Raw genomic sequence first — 16,058 nt, forward strand, 5'->3', positions numbered from 1 at the left:
ATGGATAGATGACTTCTAATCATTTTTGGCTCTGTTTTTCTTACAATTAGAAAATACTTCTTGTTGCCACTATATCCTCAGCACTTGGAATCAGACAATGCACATAAAATGGACACATTTTCTGCTAAGTACAAGTGCTATGAATCAAGTCTATCAGGGAAATGGGCTTATAGGCCAGAGTGCCTGGAAGTCAAGGTGCTCCTTTAGATTTGGAATAGACCAGGACTTTCTGGGGCAGCTACATTGGAGCTGAGACCATCATGGACAATGTAGATATCCCTGGAGGAGGAATAAGCTATGAGATTGAAAGTAGGCTTCTGTGGCTAGAGTGTGGTATGGAAGGGGTAGAGGGCATGCCTCTGGATAAGGATGGATAGATAAGGCAAAACAGGGGCAAGTTCAATGTCTTATGGTTCAGGAAAGGAGACTGGATTTTTTTCCTCCCTAATTGCAAAAGGAAGCCACTTGGAGGGTTTTAAGAAAGAAATAAAACCTGGTTTTTACAACATCAAAGATTGTTCTTGCTGCTGTGAGAAGAATGGACTGTAGAGGGTCAAGGCTGCAGACAAGGAGACATAGGCTATGACTGTGGTGCAGGTGGGATGATGGCAGCTTGAACCAGTGTGAGAAGAGGTAGAGAGAAGTGGCTGGCATAAATGAGCAGACTTGGTGATGAATCAGTTGTGTAGGGGGTTTGTCCTATAGGAGGTGCTCCTTTCCTACAACTGTTCCCTAACTCCATCTCACACTTCACATTTGACTTCACCCTCAACAGTCAGCATGTGGCACGTCCCTGGACACAGGGACTGGTTTCAAGATGGTCCAATCATAGGAATTTTTGCTCCACGGCCTGCTGAGTGTGAATTAGAGAGTATGTAACCCTAATTGCTGCCAGTAGTCACTCTAAAAGGGAAGTATGTTTAAGGAGCAGACAGTCAAGACAAAGTTGTCACTCTGGATGACAGATAGAAAGACTGAAATCTTGATATCGTTGAGTCTCTGAACACACCAGTACAGATGCTCACCTCATCCCTAGACTTTCCACTTAGGAAGGCAAAGAGCTTCCCTTATTACTGTCACCAGTTGGATTTCACTAACAACTGAAAGCATCCCAATTGATACACTAAGGTTATCTAGGAACCCCAAATCTGAATTAAATATGCATGAGTGTAGGAGACAAGCCTGGAATAAAATCAAATCTGGGCTTTAAAAAGAGAACTGAGGGCACCTGGGTGGCTCAGTCAGTTGAGCATCTGACTTCAGCTCAGGTCATGATCTCGCAGTTAGTGAGCTCCAGCTCCGCGTCAGGCTCTGTGCTGATGGCTCAGAGCCTGGAGCCTGCTTCGGATTCTGTCTCCCTTTCTCTGTCCCTCTGATGTTCATGCTCTCTCTCTCTCTCTCAAAAATAAATAAACATTAAATAAATAAATAATGAGTTCTATAGAAGTTGGAAATTGATGAAGTGAAGGATACAGAAGAAATTTATATTTTCAGCTTAGGCCATCATCTGTCATTAATAGATTACATAAATTCTCATTTCTTGCCTTCTGTGTACGGAGTCCAACATGTTCTGTGGCAGGCTGTGGTGAATGAAGGATACAAGGTAACTCATAGGTGGATGAATGGAAATTGCCTATTCAGAAAGCTAAGGGTTTTTCTTCCCTTAGTTTATTGTCAAGTTGGTTTCCATATAATACCCGTTGTTCATCCCAACAAGTGCTCTCCTCCATGCCTATCACCCCCCTTCCCCTCACCCCACCCCATCAGCCCTCAGTTTGTTCTCAGCATTCCAGAGTCTCTCATGGTTTGTCTCCCTCCCTCTCCCCAACTATTTTTCCCCTTTTTCTCCCCCATGGTCCTCCATTTAAGTTCCTCCTAATCCACCTATATGTACAAAGATATGGTATCTGTCCTTCTCTGCCTGACTTATTTTGCTCAGCATAACACCCTCAAGTTCCATCCATGTTGCTACAAATGGCCAGATTTCATTCTTTCTCACTGCCATGTAGTAATTGTATAGATGAAACACATCTTCTTGATCCACTCATCAGTTGATGGACACTTAGGTTCTTTCCATGTTTTGGCTATTGTTGAGAGTGCTGCTATGAATATTGGGGTTTATGTGCCCCTATGCATCAGCACTCCTGTATCCCTTGGGTAAATTCCTAGCAGTGCTATTGCTGGGTCATAGGGGAGTTCTATTGTTAATTTTTTGAGGAATCTCCACACTGTTTTCCAGAGGGGCTGCACCAGTTTACATTCCCACCAACAGTGTAGATGGGTGTCCATTTCTCCACATCCTCACCAGCATCTTGAGTCTCCTGATGTGTTCATTTTAGCCACTCTGACCGGCATGAGGTGGTATCTCAGTGTGGGTTTGATCTGTATTTCCCTGATGATGAGGAACACTGAGCATCATTTCATGTGTCTGTTGGCCATCTGGATGTCCTTTTTGGAGAAGTGTCTGTTCATATCTTCTGCCCATTTCTTCACTGGATTATTTGTTTTTTGGGTGTGGAGTTTGGTGAGTTCCTTATAGATTTTAGATACTAGCCCTTTATCTGATATGTCATTTTCAACTATCTTTTCCCATTCCATCAGTTGCCTATTAGTTTTATTGATTGTTTCCTGTGCTGTGCAAAAGCCTTTTATCTTGATGACGTCCCAAAAGTTCATTTTTGTTCTTGATTCCCTTGCCTTTGGGGATGTGTCAAGTAAGAAATTGCTGTAGTTGAGGTCAAAGAGGTTGTTTCCTGCTTTCCCCTCTAGGGTTTTGATGGTTTCTTGTCTCACATTCAGGTCCTTTATCCATTTTGAGTTTATTTTTGTGTATGGTGTGAGAAAATGATCTAGTTTCATTCTTCTGCATGTTGCTGTCCAGTTCTCCCAGCACCAACTGTTAGAGAGGCTGTCTTTTTTCCATTGCATACTCTTTCCTGCTTTGTCAAAGATTAGTTGGCCATACATTTTGGGTCCAATTCTGAGTTCTCTATTCTATTCCATTGGTCTGTGTGTCTGTTTTTGTGCCAATTCCATACTGTCTTGATGATGGCAGCTTTGTAGTAGAGATTACAGTCTGGGATGGTGATGCCTCCCTTTTTGGTTTTCTTCTTCAATATTACTTTGGCTATTCAGGGTCTTTTGTGGTTCCATACAAATTTTAGGATAGTTTGTTCTAGCTTTGAGAAGAATGCTGGTGCAATTTTGATTGGGATTGCATTGAATGTGTAGATTGTTTTGGGTAGTAATGACATTTTGACTATATTCTTCTGATCCATGAGCATGGAATGTTTTTCCATTTCTTTGTGTCTTCTTCAATTTCCTTCATAAGTTTTCTATAGTTTTCATCATACAGATCTCTTATATCTTTGGTTAGGTTTATACCTAGGTATTTTATGATTTTTTGCACAATTGTGAATGGGATCAGTTTCTTGATTTCTCTTTCTGTTGCTTCATTGTTGGTGTATAAAAATGCAACCTATTTCTTTACATTGATTTTGTACCCTGCAACTTTGCTGAATTCTTGGATCAGTTCTAGTAGGCTTCTGGTGGAGTCTGTTGGGTTTTCTATGTAGAGTATCACGTCGTCTGTGAAAAGTGAAAGTTTGACTTCTTCTTTGCCAATTCTGATGCCTCTTATTTCCTTTTGTTGTCTGATTGCTGATGCTAGGACTTCCAGCACTATGTTAAACAACAGTGGTGAGAATGGACATCCTTGTCGTGTTCCTGATTTCAGGGGGAAAGCTCTGTTTTTCCCCATTGAGGATGATGTTAGCTGAGGGCTTTTCATAGATGGCTTTTATGAGGTTTAAGTAAGTTCCTTCTATCCCAACAGAAAGGTAGGGTTTTAAAATTCATATTTATTTTGAGAGAAGGAGCATGAGTGGGGGAAGGGGCAGAGGAGAGGAAGAGAGAGAATCCCAAGCAGTCTTCTCACTGTGAGCATGGAACCCAATGCAGGGCTTGAACTCTCGAACCTGAGATCATGACCTGAGGTGAAATCAAGAGTCAGACGCTCAACCAACAGCCAAACAGCAGCCCCCAGAGATGCACTATTGTATGTGTGTGGTGCCTAGCCTAGGTATAAAATCACTGCACTGAGATAAAACTGCTACACTAGTATATGGACAGGGACATTACAGTCTTTATTTTTCTAGCTCGGACTCCTAATATCTCTATTCCTCAGAAAGTCTTTCACTCAGCACGGGCAGCCTCTTTCCACTTCAACTGATATCTGCTCAAATCTGTTTTCTCTCTCATCTAAATAGAATATCAAAGTCCAAGTATATTATAAAATTGTGAGTAGGAGATTCAAGCTTGGCGTCTATTTGTTCTTAGTAGTACTTGCCATGAAATGAAGCTAGGGATAGAAAGTGATTATAAAAATCATTGTTTAAATTTGTATGATTACTTGGTTAATCTCATGTCTGAATTTTTCACTCTTATATTGTAAAATACTTGGTACATAGCAGATGTTCAATAATTTATTGAACAAATAAAAGTTATACCATAGTAATTCTGACCAGCTATATAAATCACAAAAAGTTAAAGCTGCAAAAAAATTAACAAAAAGGCATATTACCTTATTCCCACATTGTATTAAAACTTATAAAATAAAATAAAATAAAATAAAATAAAATAAAATAAAATAAATCTGTAAACCCAGAATCCCTAAAAGCCTAGTGGTAACTGAACTGTTTCCAATAGTTATTTTATATCTACGTCAAACACTCAGTATCCCTAGTGATGTTGGAAAGTTGGCAAACTAAAAGACAAAATTCCAAATATTTTAACATTCTTATTATATAGCTTTCTAGACATTTTGCTCCCAGACACACACTCAGGATAAACACACATTCAACATTAAATGATTATTTATTTTTCAGGTTTAAAAGTTTCAAAATACGTATGTACAAGCTAAATAAAACAAACTACCCTCAGAGAATCAATGTAGAGCAGAATATATAAATACACAAAGTCTGTTTTATACGATACAAAAAATGATAACGTCAACAAATACAAAGAAAAACAGTCAAGGAAGGTAAGCAATTAGACCATCTTAGCAAAGAATATATTAACTAAGATAGACCAGGACAAACCCCTAAGCATCAGGGCAGAATTTCTTTCCTGTGCCTCCCAGTGGCCTGGCTTTCCTTTTCTGCACTGTGTTGCACACTTCTGAGGCACCAGCCTCTGGCAGATCATCAGGCACCTCCTCCTTATCAGCCTAAAAAGGAGCAGATACGGTAAAATAGAAGGTTCATACTAACCCCAGGATGGAGAACAATGAAGCGCTGTAATATTATTTCTAAGTACTTCTTTGCTGCCGCAAAGAATTACTTTCTTTGTATATAATATTCCCTCCAAAAGCATCTTCCTCAATCTTTTGTATATTTAAAATTTTTATGTCTTTTCATAAGTAACTGCTACTTAACACAATTTGAAGGATGTCATAACTCAGAAAGAACCAGAATGTGCAAATCTTTGTTTTCCTGCAATTTGTATTGTTAAAGGAGGTAGCTCTATCAGCTTAAATGAGGGAAATCTTCCTTCTTCCATGAATGGTCCCGTAATACATGTTAATTTTCCCCTCCCTCCTCTACCTCCCACTCCTTCCTGATTCCTGCAGTAGTCCCTTCTCAGTGTTAAAAAAGAAAACTTTGAAAAAGGAATCTAAATCACCTCACATTTATCCGTGCTACCCCCCAAGAATATAAAAAAAATTAACCAAATGCTGCCTGCCCTCTAGTGTTGTCAACAGATGAAAACCATTGAGGAAAAATGTACTCTTGTTTGAACTACGAGGTTGTTATGCTGAATAAGTATTTAGAAAGTTGCAATAGGAGAAAAAGATCAATTAGCTACTCAAGAGTACAGTATAAATTTAGCAAAGTTCATAAACATGCATGTATTTACAGACAAGTACACTTCCCATGGGCTAACAACAGTAGCAAAATGAGATCTGTACAATCTTCATACCTTCTGTTTCTGTCTTGCATGCTTCTCTGTCCACTGCCTGGCATTCTTGAGGAAGACTGGCTTATTGTATTTAAATTCGGAGGACTGAGACAAAAATCAAAGAAGTTAATGGAGAGAAAAATGATTTGTAGTGATTCAGCTGCAGCTGCCACAGCTATCCTCACAACAAAAAGTCAGGATATGGGCCGCGGAAGAAAAGAGGATACTTACTATGTCTGCCATGAGTGGGTCATCAGGGTTGGGTTCGGACATGAGCAACTGAATAGAAGTCAGCACCGTTGCGAGGTTGAGAGATGGCCTCCAGGCCCCCTATATATAGACAAATAGGCAGATGTTTTTGTATTACTAAGAATGTTATACTCTAATTCAAGTTATATAGATGAGAACCACAGACTGCTTTTACAGTCTACCCTTTACCCACCACTCACTTTTGGTGGCAATTTGAGAACATCTAGACAAATCCTTCCGGCAGAATCAATGTTTGGATGATAGATTGGAGTAAGAAATCGGATCTGAGGGGGTTCAAATGGATACCTTTGAAAGCACAGGACAACAGAGAATTTTTATTAAAATATTGCTTCTTAATACATTATAAACAGCTTCCTGGTGACTAATCAGGAAGACAGCCTTTGAGAGGCAAACCTTTTCTCTCCTCAAATTTTTATTATGAAAACTTACAAAAGCTGAAATAATAGCATTAAAAAAACACTCATAAACCCACTACCTAGATCAAGCCACTTCACCCTCTAAATACTTGATCATGATCTCCCAAGAAAAAAGGTCATTCTCCTATATAGCTGCAATACTATTAGCATACCTATGAAAAACTTAAAAATTTATTCTCCAATATCATCTACTATTCAGATATCCTCAACTGCTCCCCACCCAGTTTTCTTTTTTACATATAGTTTTTGAAAAACAGGATGTAATTAAGATTTATACATTGCCATTTAGTTACTATGCCTTTTTAGTGAAACACAAACCTTGGAAAACTCCCAGTCTATTTTCAAAACTGATGTTATCACATGATTATTAAGCTACTTCTCTCAGGACTTTAACAAGTTTGGCCAGGATCTGACCTAGTGAATAGACATCTATATAACAGACATTCATTTCTTCCCTTCCTCACTCTGTATGAATCTACAACTACAACTCACCTGAGAGAACCTTAAAGGAGATCTGAATTAAATGGTGCCTTAACACAGAAAAAGAAAGTAGAATGGTGGTTGCCAGGTGCTGGGAGAAGAGGGGACTGGCAACTTCCTGTTGAATGGGTATGGGGTTTCAGTTTGGGAGAATGATAAAGTTCTGGAGATGGAGGATGGTGATAGATGCAGAACAATGTGAATGTATTTAATGCCACCGTACCAAACACTTAAAAGTGGTTTAAATGATCAATTTTATGTTATGTACATTTTAGCACAATGAAAAAAAAAGAGAGAGAGAAGCCTTTGATGTAGACCATCTTTACAGAAGCAATTTGGACTCCAGAGAGATAACTTGCCCAAGGTGGTATTAAATCATAAGACTAGGATTAAAACCTAGGACCTTTAACTCCTACATTTAACACTCTACTACATTACTCTATCTTCTAATAACTGTGCTTCTTTTAGTAAGTTTAGAATCTAATCCATACTAACCTCTCAGGAATGATAACTTCCAGCTTGAAAACACCTTTTTCATAAGGTGTGTCAGCCGCACCTAATATTTCTTTGAAAAAAATAAATAAAAGTTAAAAAGTAATTGGATGGTTTAAATGACCACACCATACAAACCTAATAAACTCTATGATCCTAAAGAAAAGCCAGGTCTAGGACAATAATTCTCTTTCAGGGCTTTAATAAGCTCTCATGCAATATACCTATTTACCCATTTACTTTGTTTCACGGTGTCAAACAAAGGAGAGATATAAAATCAAAACAGAAGTTGGACAATGCTGACCACAAGTCAAATACAAGCTGCAGATTTGTTTTGCCTGGACTGCAGTATTCTAATCATTTATGTTTCCTGTCTGGCCTCACAGATATTTGAGATGGTATCTTTGGTCTAAACACTGCTTCAGAGCTGATGCCCAAATCCTGGCTACAAGTCAGCAAAAGGTGTAATAAAAGACCAAAGAAGCATTTTGTCAAGCAAACCTTTTATACATGTAAACAAATTAGGGTTAGAAAGATGGTAGGGCACTTCAATCTTGCCATTGTTCTCGACTTTAGAATATGCAAATGTTCAAATTTCAGCACAATCTTCTATAGGGTCCTGATAGGTAAGACATGATACCTACGAGCTCGCAGATCATCCATTTGGTCCTTATCTTGCCAGCAGGTGATGCCTGGGGGTGGCTCTGTGGCTAACAACTGCAGCTCCCTCTTCAGACGTGAAGCTCTCTGCATGGTCCCCAGGTAGAAGGAACCACACAGTCCACTGCACCACACTAGGCGCTGGCTGGGAATCGCTAGGGAGAAAAGGGACAACCATGAAATAGTCAGCAATGGTGACTGGAGTTTTTAGCTCATGGCTTCAATTTAGTAAAAAACAAATTCTTCATATTAATTCCCATTCTGAGAAGGGAATCTGCGTTTTTTCTACTTCCTTCTTGTTATCTATTCAAGCAAGCAAATGTTAAAAATGAAATGTAAATAATGAAAAAAGTTCTACAAACAACAAGTTTTCAATTAATGTCTGTTTCCAATGATAAATTATAAACTCATGAGGTAGAGCCTGGTGTCTAATTTTACTCCCCACTGCATCCTTAGCATGCCTGGCATAAAAAAGGATTGACAAATATTAGCTGTGGGAGGAAGTCCATATATGCTTTGTGGAGAAAGCCAGGAATGAATGATAGGGAGGTAGTCTCACTCTGAGATACTTATAAGCAAATGCTTAAATGTCTGTTTTCTCCATATACCTTGGATTCCACTTCCTCCCAGTTCTTCAGTATTTCCAATCTCCTTCCTATCAACATTCAAATATGCTCAAAATCCCTCTCATCTAAAACAAACACCCACATCCACACCTGCTCAACACCCTTCCTAACTCTAGCTCTCCCTCTGGCTACTATTCAAAGGACACCGATCTTTTGATAGAGGAGTTACATATACCATCTCTGTTTGTCTTTTGACAAACTTTTGATGTCTCTTAAACGACATACAAGTATTAACTTTAACATAATCAATTTTAAAACTTTTCCTTTACACGGAAACCTCTGCGTATTAGATTTTTCCCTACTCCCAAACTTAGCTATTTGTCTACATATTCTTCTAAATGTAAATGTTACAATTTACGTCTTTAATCCAGTAGGAATTGATTTTTGTGTATACTGTGAGGTAGAGGTCCAATTTTGGATTTTTTTCCTCCACATGAATAACCAATTGTCTTAGTCTCTTTTATTGGAAAGTCCATTCTTTCCTGCTGATATGGTCATAAATTTCCATATATGGATGGATCTGTTTTGGGATTTTTCAATTTGTTCCACTGGTCAGTTGGATTATCCTTGAGTCAATACCTCACTATTTTAATTACTATAACTTATTAATAAGACTTGCTATATTTGGTAGTTAAGTTCCTCCACCTTGTTCTTTTCCTTCAGGAATGTCTTGATTACTTTTGATCCTCTGATCTTCTGTAGGGATTTTAGAATCAACTAATAAAAGTCCCCAAGTATATACATCTCAGGATCTGGTTCTCAGTTTTGTAAACTAAAAACTCAACTTGGCAGTAAACCTAGATTTAGTAGGGCTTAGGTGTACTAATTTATTCCAGGCTCACTCACAAAGGCTTAAACATGAAAAGGTCAATTTATTAATTTGTACAACTACAGTAAACTTTTAAATTTTAATCCCACACATTCTGTCAAGTTATTTCTACTTGGAAAACTAATTATAATCAGAAGATTCCCTGGTGGGCACAGACTGTAATTACTGAATGGTTGTTATTTATGATAATCATAACTTTAGATTGAGGCATCTACCTCAATCACAGGGATGTTTAAAGGAGACTAAATTTGTGTATTAGTCAGGTAAAGACATTCTCCTGCACTGTTGCAGACACATTTGTTCTTTGGATCTTTCTTTTCTAATCTCCAGGCTTGCTGCTCCTCCACAATTAACAAACTCTTCCAGAAATACTTAAATAAGATTAATAATATTACAAGTGAATTAAGTTGTTAAATAGAATTACACTACAACAATCTTTCATATAAATTATTCTTTAAAAATTTTTGTTTTTATTTTTGAGAGAGACAGAGGTTAAGCGGGGGAAGTGGGGGGTGGGGAGAAAGAGAGAGAGAGAATCCAAAGCAGGTGCTTAACCCACTGAGCCACCCAGGTGCCTCTAAATTATTTTTTAAAGTACTTCCAAATGTCCATAGCTGCACCCATTAAGACTTTCATTTTTTGGAAGCAGTTATTTCACTAGATAATTAACCACACCTTTTATATACAGATCCTTATTACTTTCCTCAGTAAACAGATACTGAGAACGCAAGGACAATAAGAATCCACAAGTAACAGAGTATAGTTTTATATAAAATGAGAACCCAGGGGAAACGCACAGTAAAGGGATTAGAATAGGGTGAGAACAAGCCAGACAACTTCTCTAAAGAAATTTCTCTGGTTGCTTCAACCAGACCCCAGCCTCACGATATTAACACAAATTGGTGTATGGCACTCCTTGGCTCAAAGGCCATCAATTACTGCGTATTTTCTGGGCACAAAGATTCTTTACAATCAAACCCCAACGCCTATTTCCAACTTCATTCCCAGGAACTACTCCCCACAGAGTTATGCTTCAGCCACACCGACTTCTTGCTGCTCACGAGTCTCATTCTTCCATACCTACAGACACGTCCACATTAAATGATCACTTCTTGCCCTTCTCTAGTAATGCATCCCAATTCCCAACTCCTTTCAAAGGTCACCCTGTCTGCTTCCACACCAACTTGCACCGTGAGTGGTAATTCAGCTCAGGCAGCCTCTCCTCCTCGGGGCAAAATGCCTTGAGGGCAGGTCTAGTCTACGTAGGTTTTCTTCCTTTCTTTTAAAAATTTTTTTGAATCAGCAACGCCTACCAGTATGCAGCCCTGTCCTAAGTTTGAACAGCTAATGAAGGAAACGTGAGTTTTGGACCACATGGTGAAGAAGGCGAAACCGCCTGTGCGAGGCCCCGGGGCACACTCTCCCAAGGGCACTCTTCTCCCTGCTGCGCAGGGGACTGGCTTGGGGAGCTAGGGCCATCAAAGGGCTGCGGAGATTCTACACAGCCTCCGCTTTTCCCAGCTTCTCCCTTCCGAAGACAGGAAACTCCCACATTAGGCAGAAACAGGACTCCTTTTCACCAAGCTGCGTAGGGACCAACGCCGGGTTGCGTTTTCTCCACTAGGCAACCAGAAAACTCCCCACTTACCTGGGCAAATTCGCCTCACTAGACCGCAGCGCGCGGACCAGCTGCTACCCGCGCCTGCGCAAGTTCAGACGGTTGGTGCGGCTCCGCCTCTCGCCCCTGAGGGCTTGCGATTGGCCCGCAGCAATGCCCGGAGGAGGAGCGCAGCTCCCTATTGGCTAGCGCTCTGAGCCCGGCTTCCGCTCGCGCGGCTTTCAAATCGGAACGCGCTTCGGGAGCTATCCCTCCATCTCGTTGGTGGAGTTGTCGTTCAGGGCTGAGACGCTCCTCGTTTCTGCCCGGCTACACCACCTGGTGTTGCCCGTGCGGTGACAAGTTTGGTTACGAAGTCAGCTCTCTTTGTCAAAGCAGGCAAGAAGTCGGAAATCGCCTCAGAGAAGGAACAATGAAGGGAATCGGAAATATTTGAACTGGAGAAGGGAATGCGTGATAAGTCTCTTCATTGAAGTATTTTTTTCGCGTGGAAAATTTTACTACTTCAGAGGACACATCAAAGATCAAAGGATGAAAGTTAAAGCGATGCAGAATTTAGCTCAATAAAGCACAGTAGCAGTTAGAACCCTGAAAAACAGAACAGGTAAACTTGGGAGGTAGCGAATTCCTTCATCACTGGAAGTGTTCAAGTGGAAGTTAATTAGGGATAGTGCAAAAGGGATCCTTGCACTGGGTGGAAGTTTACAATAGATGACTTGGAGGCTTCCTTCCAGCTCTGAAAGTGTGGTACTACCTGACCAAGGAGGTACCTGTTTATGGCTAAGCTGGTCTTGACTTCTCAATGGTTCCTTCCTTGTCTCCGTGAGTGTACATGGATGGCTTGGAAACAGCACAGCTGGAACTTGACTAGCCTTTGGGAATACTGTGGGTAGGAAAACAAGGATAACACACACACACACACACACACACACACACACACACCCCTTATTTCACTGCTTTCAGCTCATTGTGTGGCTTTGAAATCGTGGTAGCATAGGAGTAATGGCCAGTCTTTCTAAACTTGCAAACCAATATAATTCTGGCCACTGCAATGATTTCTGCATTTAGTCCAGATTGGTGTTAAGTAGCGCCCGGTTACCTGGAGCCCACTGCCTGGTATATTACCTCTCCCCTGGTGACCCACACATTCACTAGCACTCTGTCCATGGTTCTACCCTGGGGATCCTCACACTGGTTGTAAGAATGAATCAACTAAAGTAGCTTATGAATTACGAACATAAAGAGTCTTAGGACTGTTGAACCTAAGTTCCAGTTCACTGTTGGTGTTTTGTGTTTATTGCTAGTATTTACTCATTGTAACGGAGTGTTTTCTGGAGTTGGCTGCTTATGCTACTACTGATATTTTGTTTTAATCCCTTCAGTGTCTTTATTTTCTTCCTATCCCAACTGTAATTGTATCTCAGTTACAGTTATGTCTTCAGAACTGAAATGGTTGCCTCCTTGGGTGCTTTTCTGAGAAACAAGTATTAAATATCTTTTTTTTTTTGTTTTTAAAGTTTATTTATTTATTTTGAGAGAAACAGAGAATCCCGAGCAGGCCCCAGCTGAGAAATGAGTCTTAAAAGCATCTCTTAAAGGGGCATCTGGGTGGCTCAGGCAGCTGAGCAATCGATTCCTGATTTCTGCTCGGGTTTTGATCCCAGAGTCATGTGGAGCCTACTTGGGATTCTCTCCCTCCCTCCCTCTGCCCCTCTTCCCCTCTGCCCCTCTTCCCCTCTGGTGCACTGGCATGCTCTCTCTCCCTAAAATTAAAAATAAAACAATATTAAAGGCGTTTCTTATAAAAAGCAGGATCTGAGCTGAGTCTGGTGGAAAGGAGAGATGGTATCATAAGACAAGCATATGCCAATAATTTTGGCAACAAAATTGAAAGAACTGAATAAAAGAAAAAAGATAAAAAGAACTCCAGGGGCTAAATGTACAGTTTCCATTTGTCCACCAGAGGGGGGTATGTTAACTGGTGAGAATAGTGGCCAGGCTGAAAAATTTTTGTTAACCATGTACAGGTGTTACTGCTTTCAAAAAAGGAAGTATTCTAATATTCTGATTTATTTTTTAAGTGTATTGTGGGAAATTACTTAAAATTTCTTCACACAAGAATATCTATGCATCATAGCTGGCTCACTTTAATGCATTTAAAAGCAAAAACATATTTATACACAGGATTATTTGTCAGTATTTACTCATTTGAATATAAAACATATTTTCTTTAATATAGAGTATTATTAAAAATTTGTTTTAAATGTTATTTCTGAGACAGAGAGAGACAGTGTGAGCAGGGGAGGGTCAGAGAGAGAGGGGGAGATACAAAATCTGAAATAGGCTCCAGGCTCTGAGCTAGCTGTCAACACAGAGCCCGACGTGGGTCTCGAACCCACAAACTGTGAGATCATGACGTGAGCCGAAGTTGGACACTTAACTGACTGAGCCACCCAGGCACCCCTAGAGTATTTTTTTTTTTTTAGTAAATCTAAACTATCGTATTTGTTTAATGGGCTGATTATGTAAGTTTACTTATATATAAACTTATATAATTGGTTGGGGGAAGATGTTTCAGAAAAACTTCCATGATCTTAATTTTGAAAAAACTTTTTAAAGCAGTGTACGCAGACTAATTTTGTTTTATTTTTTGTGACATAACTTTTTTCTTTGCCTGAGCCAGTTAAATTAATTGGATTGTAATAATTATTACTGCTTTTTGTAATCACATAGCTGAAGATACATTCTTCTCCTTCCAGATAGGTATGCACTTAAATTATCCAAGGAACTTAGCTACTTATATTTTTGTTTACAATCTCCAAAGACTGTATTACACTCTAATGGCTTCAGAAAAAGAAAACCAAATAAAATAGTAAGGAAGTATTTCCTGGAACTTCCCAGTATCGAGACTGATTTTTTTCTGTTGAAATTTAAGTTTACCTCTTAGTAATGAAAGGATTTAACTTGGACTTGCTCAATTTTAGCTTATTTATACAATTGGCACCAGGTATTTCTTCTTCCCTGATTCCGAATGTGAAAATAACACAGCCAAAATACATGTAACATTATTGATCTCTGAAAATTTTATCCCAGTTAAAAAATTCTTAATAGAAAACCATTAGGTCAGTAAAATATACAGTTCAATAATGCATGCTTTTTTTGAGGTGCTATTGTGTATCAAGAACATATTAAGATCATTAATTAAATATAAATATTAAGATAGCATGGATTGCTGCTCAGAGATGTGCTTCCTGAGATTTCAGCAATTTGTGTTATGCCAAAACATTGCCCCTCTTTACTTTTTGGCTTCCATCTAGATGGGCAGAGTTTAGCTAATGATGGTTTCATGAAGAGGGTTAAGCATCTAGCTGGGTACTCTTTCCTGTCTGTTATGACATCAGTGTTTCTTTTATCTTATAGGGAGAATTCTGTTTGAGAGCTTGTGGGAAATTTAAATTATCAGCAAGAGGCTGAGTTGTAATAAGAAGAGGTTCCATGTTGACAAGTTTCAAAATCTCATACAGAATTTTTAATTGCAGTGGATGATGAGAGGTGACAAGTTCTACAGTGACTGTAAATCATTGCACAATAGTAAGGAAAACAAGGCTATATAAAGTATATTTTATTGTATCTTGACTATTATTATTTTGTTTAAAAATTTTTTTAATGTTTATTTATTTTTGAGAGAGAGAGACAGAGAGACAGAGTGCAATTGGAGGAGAGGCAGAGAGAAAGAAGGAGACACAGAATCCCAAGCAGGTTCCAGGCTCTGAGCTGTCAGCGCAGAACGCGATGGGGGCTTGAACTCACCAACTGTGAGGTCATGACCTGAGTGGAAGTCAGATGCTTAACCGACTGAGCCAGCCAGGTGCCCCTTTATTTATTTTTTTAAGTTTATTTTGAGAGAGAGAGACAGAGAGAGTGCATGCACACGAAAGCGAGCAAGGGATGAGCAGAGAGAGAGGGGGTGAGAGAACCCCAGGCAGGCTCCATGATCAGCACAGAGCCCATCTCAGGGGTTGATCTTACAAATTGTGATATCATGACCTGAGCCGAAATCAAGAGTCGGGCACTTAACTGACTGAGCCACCAAGGTACCCCTTGATTATTTAATGCACACTGTTATTCACTGTTAACAAAGATGCCATAGTAGGATAATTAATATTTATAAGATATTCAAGACTATCTAATTAAAGCATATTGTGGATAAACATGTTATTCTTAAACATAATATTTTGCGTTTGCATGTCACTTTTCATTTAATTCTCAGTTCATCTCAGGGGAAGTTGAACAACCACAAATGTTCACAATGGAATATAATAAAGTTTCCCTTTATAATGACCTAATTAGTTTTGTAATAATTTTTAATGAAAAAATTTAAACATACAGAAGACTGAAAACATACAGAACCTAATAATTGTATATTTTTTCTTTCATTATGGACATCACATTTAATTATATTTTGTCCAGGGCTAAGGCCCTAGGGGGTATAGGTATTAAATCAGGCTTACAGGTTTTATAGCCAAGTTCACTGTGAATATGAAAATGTCCTGTTTGCGGCCTTAGGAGTTTAGTATGCCCCATAGTTGTCTTTCTGTAACTTTGTGTGTGTGTGTGTGTGGGGGAATCATGAAAGACCAAGCATCCACTCTGTCTCTTAATAATTTAAGACCCATGATAAGAGTAGAGGAGGAGGAGGGGGAAAGGGA

The 16,058-nt window shown here is 39.3% G+C and overlaps 1 protein-coding gene and 1 long non-coding RNA gene across 3 annotated transcripts; one reads left to right on the forward strand and one right to left on the reverse strand.

Moving 5' to 3' along the window:
• Positions 1 to 4,887: 4,887 nt before the first annotated feature.
• On the reverse strand, positions 4,888 to 11,441 carry UBE2T (ubiquitin conjugating enzyme E2 T). 2 transcript variants are annotated; one of them, XM_039227581.1, is made up of 7 exons: positions 11,380 to 11,441; positions 8,261 to 8,431; positions 7,620 to 7,689; positions 6,408 to 6,513; positions 6,190 to 6,288; positions 5,980 to 6,063; positions 4,888 to 5,227 (listed from the first exon to the last, which is right to left on the reverse strand). In XM_039227581.1, the coding sequence occupies exons 2-7, from the start codon at positions 8,367 to 8,369 to the stop codon at positions 5,102 to 5,104; spliced, it is 594 nt and encodes a 197-aa protein (XP_039083512.1). In that variant the 5' UTR covers positions 8,370 to 8,431; positions 11,380 to 11,441; the 3' UTR covers positions 4,888 to 5,101. The 2 variants fall into 2 exon arrangements, with proteins under 2 accessions (XP_039083512.1, XP_039083514.1); XM_039227583.1 differs by lacking the exon at positions 11,380 to 11,441 and having other exon boundaries at positions 8,257 to 8,368.
• A 165-nt stretch (positions 11,442 to 11,606) lies between these two features.
• Positions 11,607 to 14,979, forward strand: LOC120228865. Its single transcript, XR_005527613.1, has 2 exons — positions 11,607 to 11,953; positions 14,770 to 14,979. It is a non-coding gene; the product is annotated as an uncharacterized LOC120228865 (long non-coding RNA).
• The last annotated feature ends 1,079 nt before the right edge of the window (positions 14,980 to 16,058 follow it).

This window comes from Hyaena hyaena, unplaced genomic scaffold, assembly GCF_003009895.1.
Source record: "Hyaena hyaena isolate Hyena2069 unplaced genomic scaffold, ASM300989v1 scaffold_28, whole genome shotgun sequence".
NCBI classification, from domain to species: Eukaryota; Metazoa; Chordata; class Mammalia; order Carnivora; family Hyaenidae; genus Hyaena; species Hyaena hyaena.

What these genes read in the sequence shown, in the direction of transcription:
- UBE2T (XM_039227581.1), bottom strand. Translation starts at nt 8,369, where the DNA reads ATGCAGAGAGCTTCACGTCTGAAGAGGGAGCTGCAGTTGTTAGCCACA. An exon ending in AATGGATGATCTGCGAGCTC is followed by an intron (nt 7,690 to 8,260) that starts GTAGGTATCATG and finishes TTTTTTTCAAAG; the next exon opens with AAATATTAGGTGCGGCTGAC. An exon ending in TTCTCAAATTGCCACCAAAA is followed by an intron (nt 6,289 to 6,407) that starts GTGAGTGGTGGG and finishes GTCTATATATAG; the next exon opens with GGGGCCTGGAGGCCATCTCT.